General features: G+C 49.1%; 1 protein-coding gene across 2 annotated transcripts in view; it reads left to right on the top strand.

Moving 5' to 3' along the window:
• GRIK3 (glutamate ionotropic receptor kainate type subunit 3) overlaps nucleotides 1-12,814 on the top strand; it is a 133,411-nt gene extending 120,597 nt beyond the window's left edge. The window contains exons 14-16 of one of the 2 annotated variants that reach the window (XM_077189444.1): nucleotides 6,010-6,232; nucleotides 7,216-7,466; nucleotides 9,460-12,814. In XM_077189444.1, the coding sequence (XP_077045559.1) occupies nucleotides 6,010-6,232; nucleotides 7,216-7,466; nucleotides 9,460-9,975 (990 nt within the window). In that variant the 3' untranslated portion in view covers nucleotides 9,976-12,814. Of the gene's footprint in view, nucleotides 1-6,009; nucleotides 6,233-7,215; nucleotides 7,467-8,967; nucleotides 9,234-9,459 lie in introns of those variants that run through there. The other variant, XM_077189445.1, reaches the window with a different exon arrangement.
• The last annotated feature ends 2,956 nt before the right edge of the window (nucleotides 12,815-15,770 follow it).

The raw sequence follows: 15,770 nt of genomic DNA, 5'->3' as shown, positions 1-15,770 counted from the left end.
CTGAGCAGGCACAGGGCGATGGCAGCTTGACGAGGACTCAGCAGTTTAATTGGCAAGACTCATTAAAGGAAGGCAATATGCTGGATTTTAATGACAGAGGGAGCATTGTTCCCATGTCTCCTGGCTCTGATCTGGCTGAGAAGCCCCTGTCCTCCCTGGATGTGTGTCCTGACTCTGACAGGAGTCTGATGAAGAGCCACAGAGGGGCTGGTTTGATCTTTAGTGATTCTGGGAATGCCCAGTTTGCCTCCTGCCATGGAGCTGCTCTGCCCATGGCACAGGCAGATGTGTGGTGATGTTTTCCAGAGCCAAATAACCCTGGAAGAGCCAGCAGGGAAAGGCAGGCTGTAACTCTGTGCTTTAACTGTGCCTTCCAATACGAGTTTTATATGGGAATAAAAGGAAACTGTCTCTTTTAACAATCATCAGGACACAGCATATTTATTGCTTCATATCATTATCCATCAGAATCATACTTCAGGCTTCTAACTGCCTTGGCATGGTTTATTGATGCAGAGTATTTTCCTTTCCCTTTTTATTATCACTGTTGTATGGAGATGAATTCTCAGGAATGTCCTTTCTGACAAGCAGTTCCATTACTGGAGCAGTGGGAGCTCCCACGTGGGGAGCTCTGCTTGCTTGTCCTTCCTGTCCAGGGGGATTTTTTGGGGCAGACAGGATTTTAGTATATTTAGTGCATTTTTTACCCATATATTTTAGTATATTTAGCTATACTTGGCCCAAATTGCTGCCTGGCTCTTTGTGTGGCTGTTCCCCAAATTCATTCCTGTCCCACCAGCTCCTTCCTTTCTCCCTGTGGAATCAGCTGCAAGCTGCACACACCAGCCCTGAGCACCCCTGGGCCCTGCAGCCCCTCTGTCAGAGCCCATCCTGTCCATGCTGGATCCCCCCAGGAGTGCAGGAGGAGAGCAGCACCCTGATCCTGGGGAGAATGGACAATGGGAGGAAGAGGAAGAGGAAGAAGAAGAGGAAGGCAGACACCTTGCATGCTGTTCCATGAGATGGATCCCAAAGCACTGACCTGTGAGTCACCAGGGACACTGCAGAGGGTCCCAGTGGAACCAGGACCCCTCTGGAACAGCCCCACAACGAGGGATTCTGCTCCCACAAAATTTGGCCCCGTGCAGCCAAGCAAACCAAGAGAGGGAAGAAGAGAGAGCTTTGTTGGCACGTCCTGACTTCATGGAAAGAACTTTTGAGAGGCTCTTTACTCCCTGGCAATGCAGATTGAGTTACAGGAATAAACATGGATCAATTAATTTAGGAACAGCATCTAGAGTTCATTATAACTCATAAATCCTTCCCACCCTGCAGAGGATGCTGCCTCTCTGAATGGAAGGCCAGATCTCATGTGCAGTTTGGAGTCTGGCTGTGAGTGTGTGTACACAGATACTCATACAGAAATGTTAAATCCTCAAGACTAAGTATCTTCAGTTGGTGGAAATCAATTTATTTTTTTCATACAGGCTGGAATTGAAAATCTTAAGCCTGCAAGTTCCTTTCTTGCCAATTTGGCTGATAAAAAAGCGTATATGTCTTGGCAAGATGCCTCGTAGGGGCTCCTCTAAACGATTCCATTAATTGATTTGGGTGGCTGGCCCTGCAGAACTGCTTATTAAAGGTGGCTCCTGAGCTGTGACTCTGAAGAATGAACTCGGAGGCGTCGTCGGCGTCGCTGCCTTCGCAGGGGCTGGCACTCTGCTTTCACACACACATCTCATTTAGCACTAACACGGGCTGATTAAGATGCAGAGCACAACAGAGCAGATTCTGGTGTTATTTATCCTGAATAAATCAAGGAGAAGCTCCACTCGTGTGAGCAGGAGTGAGACTCGAGCCCGCTGTGTGAGCCACTGTGACGGCGTTCACAGGGGTTCTTGGAGGAGGGAAGAGATGAGGATGTTTCTGAAGGCTTGATTTATTGTTTTATGATAGATATTACATTAAAACTATACTAAAAGAATAGAAGAAAGGATTTCATCAGAAGGCTGGCTAAGAATAGAATAAGAAGGAATGATAACAAAGGTTTATCTGTGTCCAAGCCAGCTGGGCTGTGATTGGCCATTAATTAGAAACAACCACATGAGATCAATCCCAGATGCACCTGTTGCATTCCACAGCAGCAGATAATAAATGTTTACATTTTGTTCCTGAGGCCTCTCAGCTTCTCAGGAGGAAAACTCCTAAGGAAAGGATTTTTCCATAAAAGATGTCTGCCACAAGCCACAGCAGCAGCAGCCGTTGATAATCAGCAATATCTCCATCATTCCCAACATCTCGGGGCTCCTGACACAGGAACTTCTCTGCCAGTGTCAGATCATTTGTCTTAATGCTTCAGAGCACCCAAGCAGCTCCTCCTCATCTCCCTTTGGCAGCAAAGTTGTCACTGAGGGGGACCTGGGGACATTCCAGAGGATATGAGGGCACAGGAGGGTCACTTTACCCACAGCCAACCAAAATATGCTTCTTTTATGAAGCCCATAAAAGTAAATGGTGAATCTCTTGAGAAGAAATTAGCACCCAGCCACAGCACAGCAAATACCAGATCAGACCAGGAACTAACCCCAGTTTTTAAAGTTTAACTATGGTAAAATCAGGGGTCCAGCAAAATAAAATGTACACACAAATAAAGAACACAGGAAAAACCATCAGCAAAATAAACACAATTTAAGGCATTTCTTATTGCTAAATTACTATTAAGATGGTTTTGCTTATTTCTGTGCTGCAGTCCTGGCTGACAACATCTGAATTCCCATCAATAAGCAATACCTTTGCACTGTGGCCCAAGTATTTGAGAGGAGGAAGGGGAGAAATGAACTTTTCCTTCAGCTTCAAAACATGTTCTGTGGCTGAATTGTGTGTGAGCTGGAGCAGGGCCACTCCTGCCCTCACTGCTCCTGTGATTGGGGATTGATGACCAACATCACTCCCACAGCTGCTTCTGGGTTTGGAGAAAACCATCACCCTGTGAGGCTGTGCTGGGAATTACAGCCGGGCAATTTTCCCTTGGAAAAGCAGTTTTCTCATCAGGTTTTAGAGCCTGAAGCTGCCCTGAGCAGGGCTGGGTGTGAGCTGGCCTGGCAGCACCAATGGCCTCCTGGAGGGACCCCCAGCTCCTCTGCCCTGCTGGGTCTCTGTCGCAGACAACTTTTATGGGAAATCCTTTCCTTAGGATTGTTCCTCCTGAGAAGCTGAGAGGCCTCAGGAACAAAATGTAACCAATGGTTATCTGCTGCTGTGGAATGCAACAGGTGCATCTGGGATTGGGCTCATGTGGTTGTTTCTAATTAATGGCCAATCACAGCCCAGCTGGCTCGGACTCTCTGTTCGAGACAGAAGCTTTTGTTATCATTCCTTTCTATTCTTAGCCAGCCTTCTGAGGGAATCCTTTCTTCTATTCTTTTAGTATAGTTTTAATGTCATATATATCATAAAATAATAAATCAGCCTTCTGAAACATGGAGTCAGATCCTCGTCTCTTCCCTCATCCAAGAACCCCTGTGAACATGGTCACAGGTCTCAGCCCTGAGCCCAGATCTCTGTCCCAGCTCTCTTTAGGCACAAGTGAGCAGTGGCAGCAGTGACAGCAGTGACAGCAGTGACAGCAGTGACAGCAGCTCCACCCTCCCTGCCAGCCCTTCCCAGGTGTGCCCCAGCTGCAGGAATGCTCCACCCCTGGCATTCCGAGCTGGGCTCAGGGCAGCACAGCCAGAAGTGACAAATCTGGGCTCTTCCTGGCATCCCAAACACAATTAAGTCCTTTCAAGCTGGTCAGGAGTAGTGATTTAAGAGAAGAAGAGAAAAGTGGTTTTTCTCTTCCAGGGAGCCCTGTCTCGTGTAATTTCAGTTGCCTGAAGAGGTCCAGTGCCTCATGCAAGTCCCATTTGCTTCACTAAATGCAGCCTATTGATTTTTTGCCAGTTTATTTTGCTCTGTGCTCTAAACTGGGAGAACACTGATGTTAAAAGCTCTGTGTCAACACTCAAGGAGCATTAAATGCAGAAAGAGAAGAAGAGAGAGGGAGAGCCAAGGAACCCAGAGGCCTCTGATGTGAACTATATAAATGTTAAACAAGTCCTTATCAGCCAGCTGAGCACACGATTCATTTCAATTACCCATTGTAATGTACAGATATTTAATAATCCTTTTGGAGGCTACATTTCTTGCTGCTCTTTGAGGTTTGATAGATGCCACAAATCTACCTTACAGGCACTGGTCCAGATTTTCAAGCGAGGGAGATTATCCTGCCTCTTGAATGAAGTTTGCTCCAGCACATCCACTGCTGAGCATTCATCAAGTGGATTATAACGAGCACAAGCTTTAATGGAGAAGAAATGAATCCCTGGGTATTTCAGTCAGGAGAAGGGGCCCACAGGGTTAGAGGCAGAGGAACAGCCTTTGTTTGAACAGCACTGCACTACCCAGCTTCGGGGTGATGAGCTTTTGTTTCACTTTGGCTAAACATGCTGGAATAAAGGAGGTGGATGGGCAAAGCATTTGGAAAACGAAGCATTACAAGGGACTTTCAGCCACCTCACCGTTATTTATTGTGGTTTTATCAGAAGAACCTGTGCTGGCACATTTTGGGTGATACTGACAAAATGATGGGGAGCTGTGGCAGCAGCAGTTGGGCTGGGCTTGGGCTCCATCTCCTGCTTTCTCATGGAAGGACAGAGACCTGTGGAGAGATAAACGAGGCTGAAATCACAGCTCTGCAGCAGCCACTCCTCGTGCAGCAGCTGCTGAGAGGCCACCCTGATTCCAGACACAGCACAGGCACTTATCTGCCCCCTGACTTATCAGCCAGCTCCAGGCTCACCAAGCAGCACAGGGGAGGAACAGGTTTGGCTGCCTAAGCTGCCTCTTATGAAATAAGAAGGCAAAAACAGATCCAGGAAAAACAAGGAATGGGGCAGGAAAGAAGAACGGTGCACAAAGGAGCTGGCAGCAGTGGGAACACAAGTGTGAATATCCAAGTGTTGTCCCAGGGCTGGTCTGAGGGAGAAGCACTGACCCACAGGGGCACTGGGACCAGCAAAGGGGCAAGAGGACACTGCTCTGCCTGTCTGGGAAACCCTCCTGAGCTAAAGCCAGTTCTGGCCAGCCAGTCTGGTCTAGAGGAAGGTGTCCCTGCTCATGGCAGGGGGGGAACAGGATGAGCTTTAAGGCTCAAACCATTCTGGGATTCTGAGATTCTGTGCCTTTCGTGATGACTGACAGGGACAACTCAGAAGGTGCTCGTAGATAAATGGTACTTTTCAAATGTTATGGCAAGACATAAAATAACCACATTTCTTCTCTCTCAACACATTTTCTGTAAGGAAAAAAAAAACATTCACATGAATAGCAAGCTAGAAAACATATTCCATCCTTTGCAACAGAATGTCTGCTGATAGTGAAAGAATATCCATGTTTATTTTTAGCCGTAAGACAATCTTCTTGAATATCTCTGTGCTTCTGTTTACGTGGGTACGTTAAATCTGTTTGGCAGTTGCACATATCTCAGAGGAGACTCGTTTCCTTGCCATGCTTGAGGAAAGACAAAAATATCAGAGTTTGTGTAGAGAAAACCACGTCCTCCAAAACTCTCTGTTCTTTCTGCATGCAGAAACATTACAGGGTAAACAAATGCTGGTTGGGAAGTGAACACATTTAAGCAGATCTGCCAATGGACTGGGAGTGGAGGGGGCTGCAGGGCTTTGGGCAGGTTCAGTTCCACCTCAGGACCTGAAGAACATGCACAGTGGGGTGTTTGCTGCAACCCTTGTGTCTCTTTAAGGCAGCGTAAATCTAAACAATGCTGGGCAGTGAAGGCATTTAAGGCAAAGTCAAATTCATGGTTGCTCCATTGTGTGATCTGCTCTCAACTACTACTATTATTATTATTATTATTATTATTATTATTATTTACTGAAAAGTTACCAGCTCTCAGCAAATGGAGAATTCATTCTTATTTTGGGGTTGGGGGGGGGGGTGTTGTTTTTCCAGAAATCCAAAATCTCCACTTTTGAAAAAATGTGGGCGTTCATGAGCAGCAAACCCACGGCACTGGTCAAGAACAATGAGGAGGGGATCCAGAGAACCCTGACAGCTGATTATGCTCTGCTGATGGAGTCCACCACCATCGAGTACATCACCCAGAGGAACTGCAACCTCACCCAGATCGGGGGGCTCATCGACACCAAAGGCTATGGCATTGGGACACCCATGGGTAAGTGACAATTCTGCAGTGCCCCCGAGGGGAGCTGGTCACCACAGACACAGCACAGGTGATTGTTGAATTGTGATTTCAGCATTTACCTCAGAAATCCGGTTCCTCCCATGATAATTCCCTCCCAGGTGTGTCAGTCCCCTCTCCTCTCCCCTCCCAGCACTGTCTGTCACTCCTGGCATTCCAGAAGGGCCTCGAGTGATTGGCAGATCCAAAGGATGCCCTCTACCCCAGGGGGGCATTGGGCCATCCAGGTGTCCTTTGTCCCTTTGTCCCTCCCCTCCTGTCCCTGCTTGGTGCCTCCCTGCCCCTTCCCTGCCCCTCTCCCCAGGGTTAAAGGAGCAGCAGCCACAGGCTCAGGGAGTTCTGTGGGAGCTGGTGCTGCATTCAGAGGCCTGAGGGCCAGAATAAAGCTCTGGATCCAAACCCTCCATCAGAACCAACTCCTTTCCTTCACCATCCCCTTAAAGCTTCTCTGCCAGAGGGAAACCCCAGGAGCAGCCCCTGTTATGGGGGGAAGCTCCATCCCAGCACCACCAGAGCTCCTGCAGGCCTGGACTTGTCTGCAGTGCCCAACTGCAGCACCCAGCCAGGCAAAAGTGTCTGTGGGGTGAAACACCACACACCCAGGCAGCCAAAAGTGTCTGTGGGGTGAAACACCACACACCCAGCCAGCCAAAAGTGTCTGTGGGGTGAAACACCACACACCCAGCCAGGCAAAAGTGTCTGTGGGGTGAAACACCACAGATGCCACTATTTGATCAAGCAGCAAGGGCCAGACAAGCTCAGGCACATTCCAGCTATATTGGTAAATATTCCAATCGGTGATTAAGATAATCCACTCCCAGTAGCAAATTTCCAAATACCACTGTCTGCCCGTTGAAGAGAGGTCTGAACTGCACTGCTTAACACAGACACCTTCCCTGCTGGGTGGGATTTGTGTCCCCCTTTCCCTCTGTGTATAACAGTGTCCCCACCCCCAGGGTCACCGTACAGGGACAAGATCACCATCGCCATCCTGCAGCTCCAGGAGGAGGACAAGCTCCACGTCATGAAGGAGAAGTGGTGGCGGGGGAATGGCTGCCCTGAGGATGAGAACAAGGAGGCCAGTGCTCTGGGTGTTCAGAACATCGGGGGGATCTTCATTGTCCTGGCAGCAGGCCTGGTGCTGTCTGTCTTCGTGGCCATGGTGGAGTTCATCTACAAGCTGCGCAAAACGGCGGAGCGCGAGCAGGTACTGACTGATTCCCCCTGGTTCTCTGTGTCCCCTTAGCTTTGCATGCTGACCCCAGAGACAGGCAGGGAGAGGGCAGAGGGATCCAGCCTGGCACCCTAAAATGCCATCCCCAGAGGCTCACTGGGCTGTCCCTATGACAGCCTCCACTCAGGGGAAAGTCACGTCTGTTCTGATCAGAGTCTGCTGCTGCTGCAGCCAGAGCAGGACACATTGGTAGGGTGGTTTAGAGCAAGCTGACAAATAAATCATTAAAATATAGGCAGAAGTCCCTAGGAGTGGCCTTTCTCAGCTGTTACAGCCTTTTGAAATCACCTCCCATGCCTTCTCCCCAGTCCCATTCAAAGAGGAACAAGTCAGGGCTCACCAGGAAGCCTCACACTGTCCCACAGCTCAGCCACACTCACAGACACAGCCCATCATTGCTGACCAGTGTCCAGGAAACAACAGAACTGCTTTTATGTCCTTCTCCTGCCCTGGCTGTCCCAGTGCAGTAAGTGGAACGTGCACTTGTGTGCATGATCAGAAATCAAAGCAAGCTGCCCTCATGATGGACTAGACAGAGAAAGGAAAGCTGCCCAGTAGAAGGAGCTCCTCTAAAATCTCTAAATTCCTTAAAGTTTATGTCTCAGCATCATCCCTACTGTCCCCAATAAAATGGGAGAACAGTGGCTGACAGGCTATGGAGCTTTACAGTTCCACACTAACAAACTGCAGGCTTACAAATACCTGGAAATTATAACAGCTAAAATGCTAAGGCATCACCCCCACTATCCTCAATAAAATGGGAGAACAGTGGCTGACAGGCTATGGTGCTTTATAGTTACACAAGAACAAATTGCTGAAAATTATAACAGCTAAAATGCTAAGGCATCACCTCCATTGTCCCAAATAAAATGGGAGAACAGTGGCTGACAGGCTATGGAGCTTTACAGTTACACACTAACAAATTGCAGGATTACAAAAAAAAAAAGCTAAAATGCTAAGGCATCACTCCCACTGTCCCAAATAAAATGGGAGAAGAGTGGCTGACAGGTGCTGTACAGTTCTACACTAACAAAGTGCAGGATTACAAATATCTGAAAATTATAAAAGCTGAAATGCTACAGCATCACCCTCACTGTCCCCAAATAAAATGGGAGAACAGTGGCTGATGGGCTATGGAGCTTTACAGTTACACACTAAAAATTTTCAGGATTACAAAAAAAAATATATAAGAGATTAAATGCTAAGGCATCACCCTCACTGTCCCAAATAAAATGGGAGAAGAGTGGCTGAGAGGCGCTTTACAGTTCCACACTAACAAATTGCAGGATGACAAATATCTGAAATGCTAAAATGAGCTAAAATGCTAAGGCATCACCCTCACTGTCCCCAATAAAATGGGAGAACAGTGGCTGATGAGCTTTACAGTTCCACGCTAACGAGTTGCAGGATTACAAAAAAAAACCCCAAAATTATAAAAGCTGCAATGCTAAGGCATCACCCCCACTGTCCCCAGCGCTCCTTCTGCAGCGCCATGGCCGACGAGATCCGGCTGTCTCTCACCTGCCAGCGCCGGGTCAAGCACAAGCCCCAGCCCCCCGTGATGGTGAAGACGGACGCCGTGATCAACATGCACACCTTCAACGACCGCCGGCTGCCCGGCAAGGACAGCATGACCTGCAACACCGGACTGTCACCTGTGTTCCCCTAGGGAATGGCACTTGGGGGGGGTGGGAGGGAAGGAATGGCGGCAGACACGGCTGGATGCACCCTGAACTAGGGAAGAATGGATTAAAAAACAAGAGAAAAAAAAAAAAAAAAGCAAAAAAAAAAAAAAAGCCTGGTTTGTTCATTTCGAGAACAAGGCCTTTGCAAGCCAGCTGCATCCATCACCGCAGAGGAGCCAGAACTTCCAAGCACGGACAGTAACGTGGGTCTTGGGGCTTTTTGCGTTTGTTTTGTTACTTTTCATTCCTTTTTTTTTTTTTTTAATGCTTCGATCCTCCAGGCCTCATGGAGTCCAACCACCACCCAGGAGTCTGATGTTTACACACTGCAAACAGGCGGAGGTGAAGCAGAATTGAGCCAACCCCGAGCGGGTGAGGAGGAGCCGCGAGCGTGGCTCCATCAGCACGGCAATAAACAGGAACACTCGGTCAGGTGTGAGCACCTGATCCACACCGACACACACAGCACATTTTTGGAATGGGAGAGGCCTCCGGGAAGCCCCAGGATGGGGGAGGCTGTGCTTGCCCCAGAGCAGCTGGCGGTGGCCCTCAGCTCGCGGCTGTGCTGGCCGCAGCCCCCCGGAGCGGGACAGCCACGTGGCAGCGCGGTGGCACAAGGTGACACAAGTTCCTCAGCAGATCCAGGGCAGCTGACTGGGAAGGGGAAGGTGAGCCTGAAATGTACCCAAGCTCTGGGCCAGGGAGGACACGGCGTGGCACGCACGGGACCTCCTGCACCTCCGAGTGACAGCACCCACGCTCCCCAAGCCAAGCTCCAGCCCAGGGTGACACTGTGATCTCCAGGTCCTCAGCTCTGTCTCTGCTCTTCCTGCAAAGCTCAGTCTCTCCTGCAGAGAAGCATGGGAAGCGACCATGTCAACAGGCTCCAGCAGCAGCAGCAGGAGCAGAGCTGCTTCCAAGAGCCAAAAGTACCGATTTCCATGAAATTCAGCAGTGCTGAACTGCAGCTCCACACTGGGAGGGACTGTGGGCCTGGTTTAGGACTAAGTGCTCTCCATGGCATCAAGGACCTGAAAGATGAATCTCAGCCAGAGCTGACCTGGGAGAGGCAGAGCCGAGCCTGGGATCCCTCCTGCTCTGACCAGGAGCTGCCACCCCTCAGGCAGCCTCTCCATGGGATTTAAGCAAACACACACTAAAATGTTTTTAGGAAATCTTCCATGAATTGTCTTCTTATTTTCAGGTTGCTTAACCCAGAAGGTTGGTCCTGCAGATGAATTTAGGCAGAATTACCAAAGACCCCTCTGCTGACCTAAGGTAACCCTTGAGTTACTTCCCTCAGCTCCATCCCTGCCAGGGAACCTGGCAGCCAGTGGGATTCATCCACAAAATTAAACAAATGGAAATTCCTCTGCCCACCATAACCCAGGATGTCACACATGTGATGCAAAGGTGCTTAAAAGCTCTGGTTTAACCACTGGTGGTGGAGAAAACAGCAACAGCCTTCCCCTGCAGGGGAAAGAGGGACAGAGACCCTGCAGGACCCCACCTGTGTGGAGGGCAGGGATGGAGCAGTGCCCAAGCCCTGGGCCATGGGTCAGAGGGTGCTGAGGCCACCACAAGCTCTCCTGAGCTGCACAGCCATTCTGGAAAGTTTATCCTTGCCCAAAGGAACAAACCTGACTGATTTTGGATTTTTCCCCACCTCTTCCTCTCCATGCTCAGTTGGGAAGGCTGTCTCCAGCTGAGCAGAATTAGCAGATTAACTCAAGGGGGAAGAGCTGCTCCCCCGCCCTACCATGGAACACAGTTTGTCCTTATTTTGCTTTTTCCATGATGTAAAGAAACAATAGAGTGACCCCAAGCAAAGCCAGGTGATGTGTCATATTTTGACTCAAGTAAAGATATGCAAAGAATTTACATTCATTTTCACCTTTTCACAAAAACCATGAAAAATTAGGGATGAAAGCTGCCAATGCAATGGGCATAGCAGATTCTTACTAGTTTGCTGCACAAATACCTTGAGCAGAGGACAAGCTGAAGTGTGGGGCAGCTTCCCAAAGCTAATGACATGCTTTCTGTGTTCCTTTGCAAATCCTTAGGCTTGTCAGAGTAGTAGATTTTATGTTTTCCTTGAGGATTTCTAAGCTCTAAAAAAAAAAGGCAGAGATGCAAACAAAGCCTGAAACTGGCTTTAAATGTCCAGAGAGTAAAATACCACAGAAATCAGCATTCGTTTTGCTTCTTGGCAGATTTTTTTTAAAAAATAAATAAATATTGCTAATACCACAAACCCCATTTATTTATTGACACCAGCCTGATTTGATTTTACTCACAAATGTAACAGGTGAGCATCTGGAATTACTGGTGTACAAACCCTTTTCCTTCCATCCCTACACCCCTAAACCAGCCACGAACTGCAGCCAAATTCCTGCATCTACCCCATGGCTTTGTGTTGATCGCTCGGAACGCTTGACATCCAACAAGGGAATGTTCTGCAGCACCCCAAAAAATGCAGAGGGACCCCAGCTGGTGCAGACCTTTGGCCCTGGCCCCGCTCACTGTGACCTGAGGGGACGTGCAGGATGTCAGCCCCAGCCTTCCTGCGGGACCGGGGGCAGCTCGGCCCGGAGAGCTCCCGGAGCCTCCCCGTGTGCTCCAAAGCCATGTGTGCTCATGCCAGAGGAGGAGCAGCCAGCCCCGTGCCTCACAGCCACGGCCCTGGGGGCTTGGGAAGGGACAGAGCCGATGACAAAGCCTCAAAGCCTTCCCTGAGCACATCCGTGACCTGGCTGGGACTGGCGACAGCTCAGTCTGAAATCGTCTGACTTCCAACGCTGTTCCTTCCTTCACTTGGAAAACTGAGCAGAAGAACAGAAAAAGCAGGTTTGGGTTATTAAACTGTATCTGAACTGTTGTCACCTCGGCTCACCATCCCCTTACCACTTGCTTTTTCCCTCCAACTCTCCCGTGAGACAGAGCAGGGACAGCCAGCAGCTTCCCCGGGGTGGAATTTCTGTTTGGAGTCGACCAACAGCACGTGTCAGGTGTGGTGTGGAGGGGACAGACCCACAGAGAGATGGAATATGCAAAGGGGAGCCAGCTCTGGGCACCCACTGCTCCGCCTGGGACTGGGCTGGGTGCCAGCACAGAGGCTCTCCAGGAAGGTGACAGCAAAGGGACATTGTGGGTCCTGGTGGCTTCACCCAGTGCTCACCCCAGCACCCAGAGTGCTCGGGGCTGGCAGGGCAGGGGCACCCCCAGGCATTGGCATCACGAGCCCTCTGCTCTGTACCTTACTTTGACATGTTTCTCAAAAAAAAAAGAAAATAAAAAAATTTAAAAAAAAAAAAAATAAATAAATAAACAGAAAAGAGTGGGAAAAAGGAAAAAATAGTCTCCGTGACATTCAGGGGATTTTCCTTTGTGGACATGCAGAATTTCTATGAATATAGTTTTTTGTAAACATTTTGTAACAATTTTGGTTTCATAGTAACTGTGTTACTTGCTGATCATTCTAGACTGATGTAAATACAATTTCCAAAAAATAAAAAAAAAAAAAGAAAAAATTCTGATTATTTTCCTTTTTAAGACACTGTGATATATCAAAGTGCACAGTTTGCTGTATGAAGTAATATGGTTTTAAATTTTAAATAAATAATTTCTAGAAAATAATGAAGTTTCTGCCTGTTTATACTCAACATCTCCCTTCCTTCTGGCTCAGATTCTGCCCCAGACTCCCACTGCTTAACAACATCCCAACTTTATCAGCCATTAAGCCAGTGATGATAAAACCAGTTCCCAACTGGACCCAAACACCTGGGAAATGCTGCTGGTGCTGCTCACCAAGGGGGTTGTGGCACATGTGGGGCAGCAGTGATGGTCTCAGGAGAAGAAGGGAAGGTCCCAGTTTTGGTCAGAGGGAGGGAAGAGACAACGAGGCTCAGACAGGGCAGTTCTCCCTGCTCTCACAGCATGATATCAGACAGGTAATTAAACCTGGATATTCCATTAAGAGCCATCCACAGGAGCTCTCTCTGCCGTGGTTTGCCTGCAGGCTGCCTCAGCTTTTCATCACAGAGAGGTGCAGGAGCCCCAACAAGGCCTCCAGGTTCATAAAGGCTCTGTTTGCCTCTCCCCTCCCATGTAAGTCAAAAATCTTATTAGCCCCATAAAAGCTGAGAGCACCCTAAAGGCCAGTGTTTATTACTCTAAATCTTTATGGCTCTGCTTTGTTATATCCAGGCAGGGAGGAAAACTCTGTGGTTCCTGGGATGGGAGCGGTGAGTGCAGCTGGAGCTGTGCCCTTTCTACAGAGATAAAACAAACCCCAAAAGTGGAGGCACAGCCCCAGGGGTGGCTCTGGGCTTCAGTGGCACAGCCCACTTTGCACACTGAGAAATGAAGACAACTCCTTCTCATTTTTAAAGCGTTTTTAAGGGTCACCCTCAAAAATCTTTCACATCTCTATTCGCTTGAGCCCCCAGAAAAGCAAAGCTTTGAGGCTGGTGCTGAGGGGGATCAGCAGAGCCAAGCCCAGCCTCACTTTTATGCTCTGAACCCTGATCAATATGCTAAGAACACAGCAAAAAAAAAAGAAGAAGGGAAAAAGGTAAAAGCAACGGCTGCCTTTGCAAAGCTGCTTCTGCATCACTTAGCATGAGAGACCCTCTGAGGGAATGAAATCCCTTCCCTCGTGCGGGGGGAACGGGAGCTCCCAGCTGCGGGGACAGCAGGGGACAGCAGGGCCAGCAGGGGCTGACCCCGCACGCCAAACCCCCGGCTGCGCCGGGAACACCAGGAATTGTCAACATAAATCGTTATCAGCATTAACGGCAGGCAGCAATTAACCTTGTCAGTCAGCAGCTCACCCTTTAGTGCCCGTGACCCACCGCCTGCAAGCTGCCAATCACCTCCCGATGAATAATGAATGAGACAACAGATTTCACTCATAAAACAGCACTTCCCTTTCCCTTTAAGCATCAATTAATCCCTCTGGGCAAAATATGGAGAAAATCAGGTAATGGTGAAAGGTGTCTGCCCACCCTCCCACCTCCCAGTCCCAGCCATGCACCTTCAGATATTTTAGATTGTCAGCTCAGCAGAGAATAATTTTTAACCTGGATTTCTTCCAGCAAAATCCCATTTCAAAGCGGTAATTGTACATCTGTGAGCAGGTGTTTTGCTGACCCTGGGTGTCAGTGCTCTGATACATCCCTGTGCCCTCTCACAGGCAGCTGACATGGGCCACCACGACCCCTCTGTGCCCTCTCGCTCTCTATGAGCACCAACTCCTTCCTTCTCCCCAAGCCAAACCAGGCAAAATCTCTGCCACTCACTGAGGACTCAGGCAAGTTTGGACCTGAATGTTTTCAGAGGTAAATTACACTCGATCTCCTAAATGGAAATTTGGGGGTGGAACAGAGGGAATGATGGCAGCAGGAAATCCATTGCCTCCTCTAGCGCCTGCCAGAGTGGGTTGGGCAGGACAGTCCCTGCATGTTATAAAAACTGTGTTTGCATCACTATTACAGAGCCCAAACAACCATGGAAATGGGGAGCAGCACCTGCATATAATAACTTTCCATTTAATAACACTCTTGGCTGTCCAGCACCAGGATCTTCCTGAGATTTTCACCAGTGGCATTATCTCATCCCAGCCCAGCTTACTGAGCATGACAGGTTGATCCCAGCTCATGCCACCTCCATCTCTGGCTCCACAGATGAGAAATTGAAGTGACTTGCAGCACAACCATGTTAGGAAAATTAATCCACAAGCACCAGAGGTTTGTGTCCAAAAAGGAGACAGAGGAGTCCTGGAACTTTATTCCAATCAAGGGAGAGGCCATGGACCATTCCCCTGGGATCTCTCAGATTTTTAGAGGACACAGCCTCCTTTTTATCCCAATTTCCCAGCTGCATTTCCCTTCTCTCCCCATTGCTGAGGTACTTGAGAGGTTCAGAGTTCCCAGAACACCTGATCCCAAAGATTCCCCTCTAATGTACAACCCTCCCTTTTAATTTTTAATTCTTATGGAATTTAGGGGTTTTTATTCCCCATTGTTTCTTTCATCTTTCAATGTCTAATTTCATTTCTCAGCAAACCTACCGTTTATTTGTAAAAGCAAATCTCTTTTTCCATTCATCAATCAGTGGAATCCTTCCCATTGTTCCTTTTCTCTCCCAGTGCTGGTTTTATCAACCAGCAGACCCAGAGCTGGTTTGGAAAGACAAATCCACTGTTCCTCTCAGGACTGTGCTGGGAACATCCCGGGGATGCAGCTGCACTGGGGGACAGGGACAGGAACAGGGACGGGGACGGGGACAGGGACAGAGACAGGGACAGGGACGGGGACAGGGACGGGGACGGGGACAGGGACAGGGACGGGGACGGGGACGGGGACAGGGACAGGGATGGGGACAGGGAGAGGGACAGGGACAGGGATGGGGACAGGGACGGGGACAGGGACAGGGACAGGGACAGGGACAGGGATGGGGACAGGGAGAGGGACAGGGACAGGGACGGGGACAGGGACAGGGACAGGGACAGGGATGGGGACAGGGACGGGGACGGGGACAGGGACAGGGACAGGGACAGGGATGGGGACAGGGATGGGGACAGGGACAGGGA

Source organism: Agelaius phoeniceus, chromosome 22, assembly GCF_051311805.1.
Source record: "Agelaius phoeniceus isolate bAgePho1 chromosome 22, bAgePho1.hap1, whole genome shotgun sequence".
NCBI lineage: Eukaryota > Metazoa > Chordata > Aves > Passeriformes > Icteridae > Agelaius > Agelaius phoeniceus.
Note: the sequence above shows the minus strand (reverse complement) of the source record. Positions and strands in the feature narration are given on the sequence as shown.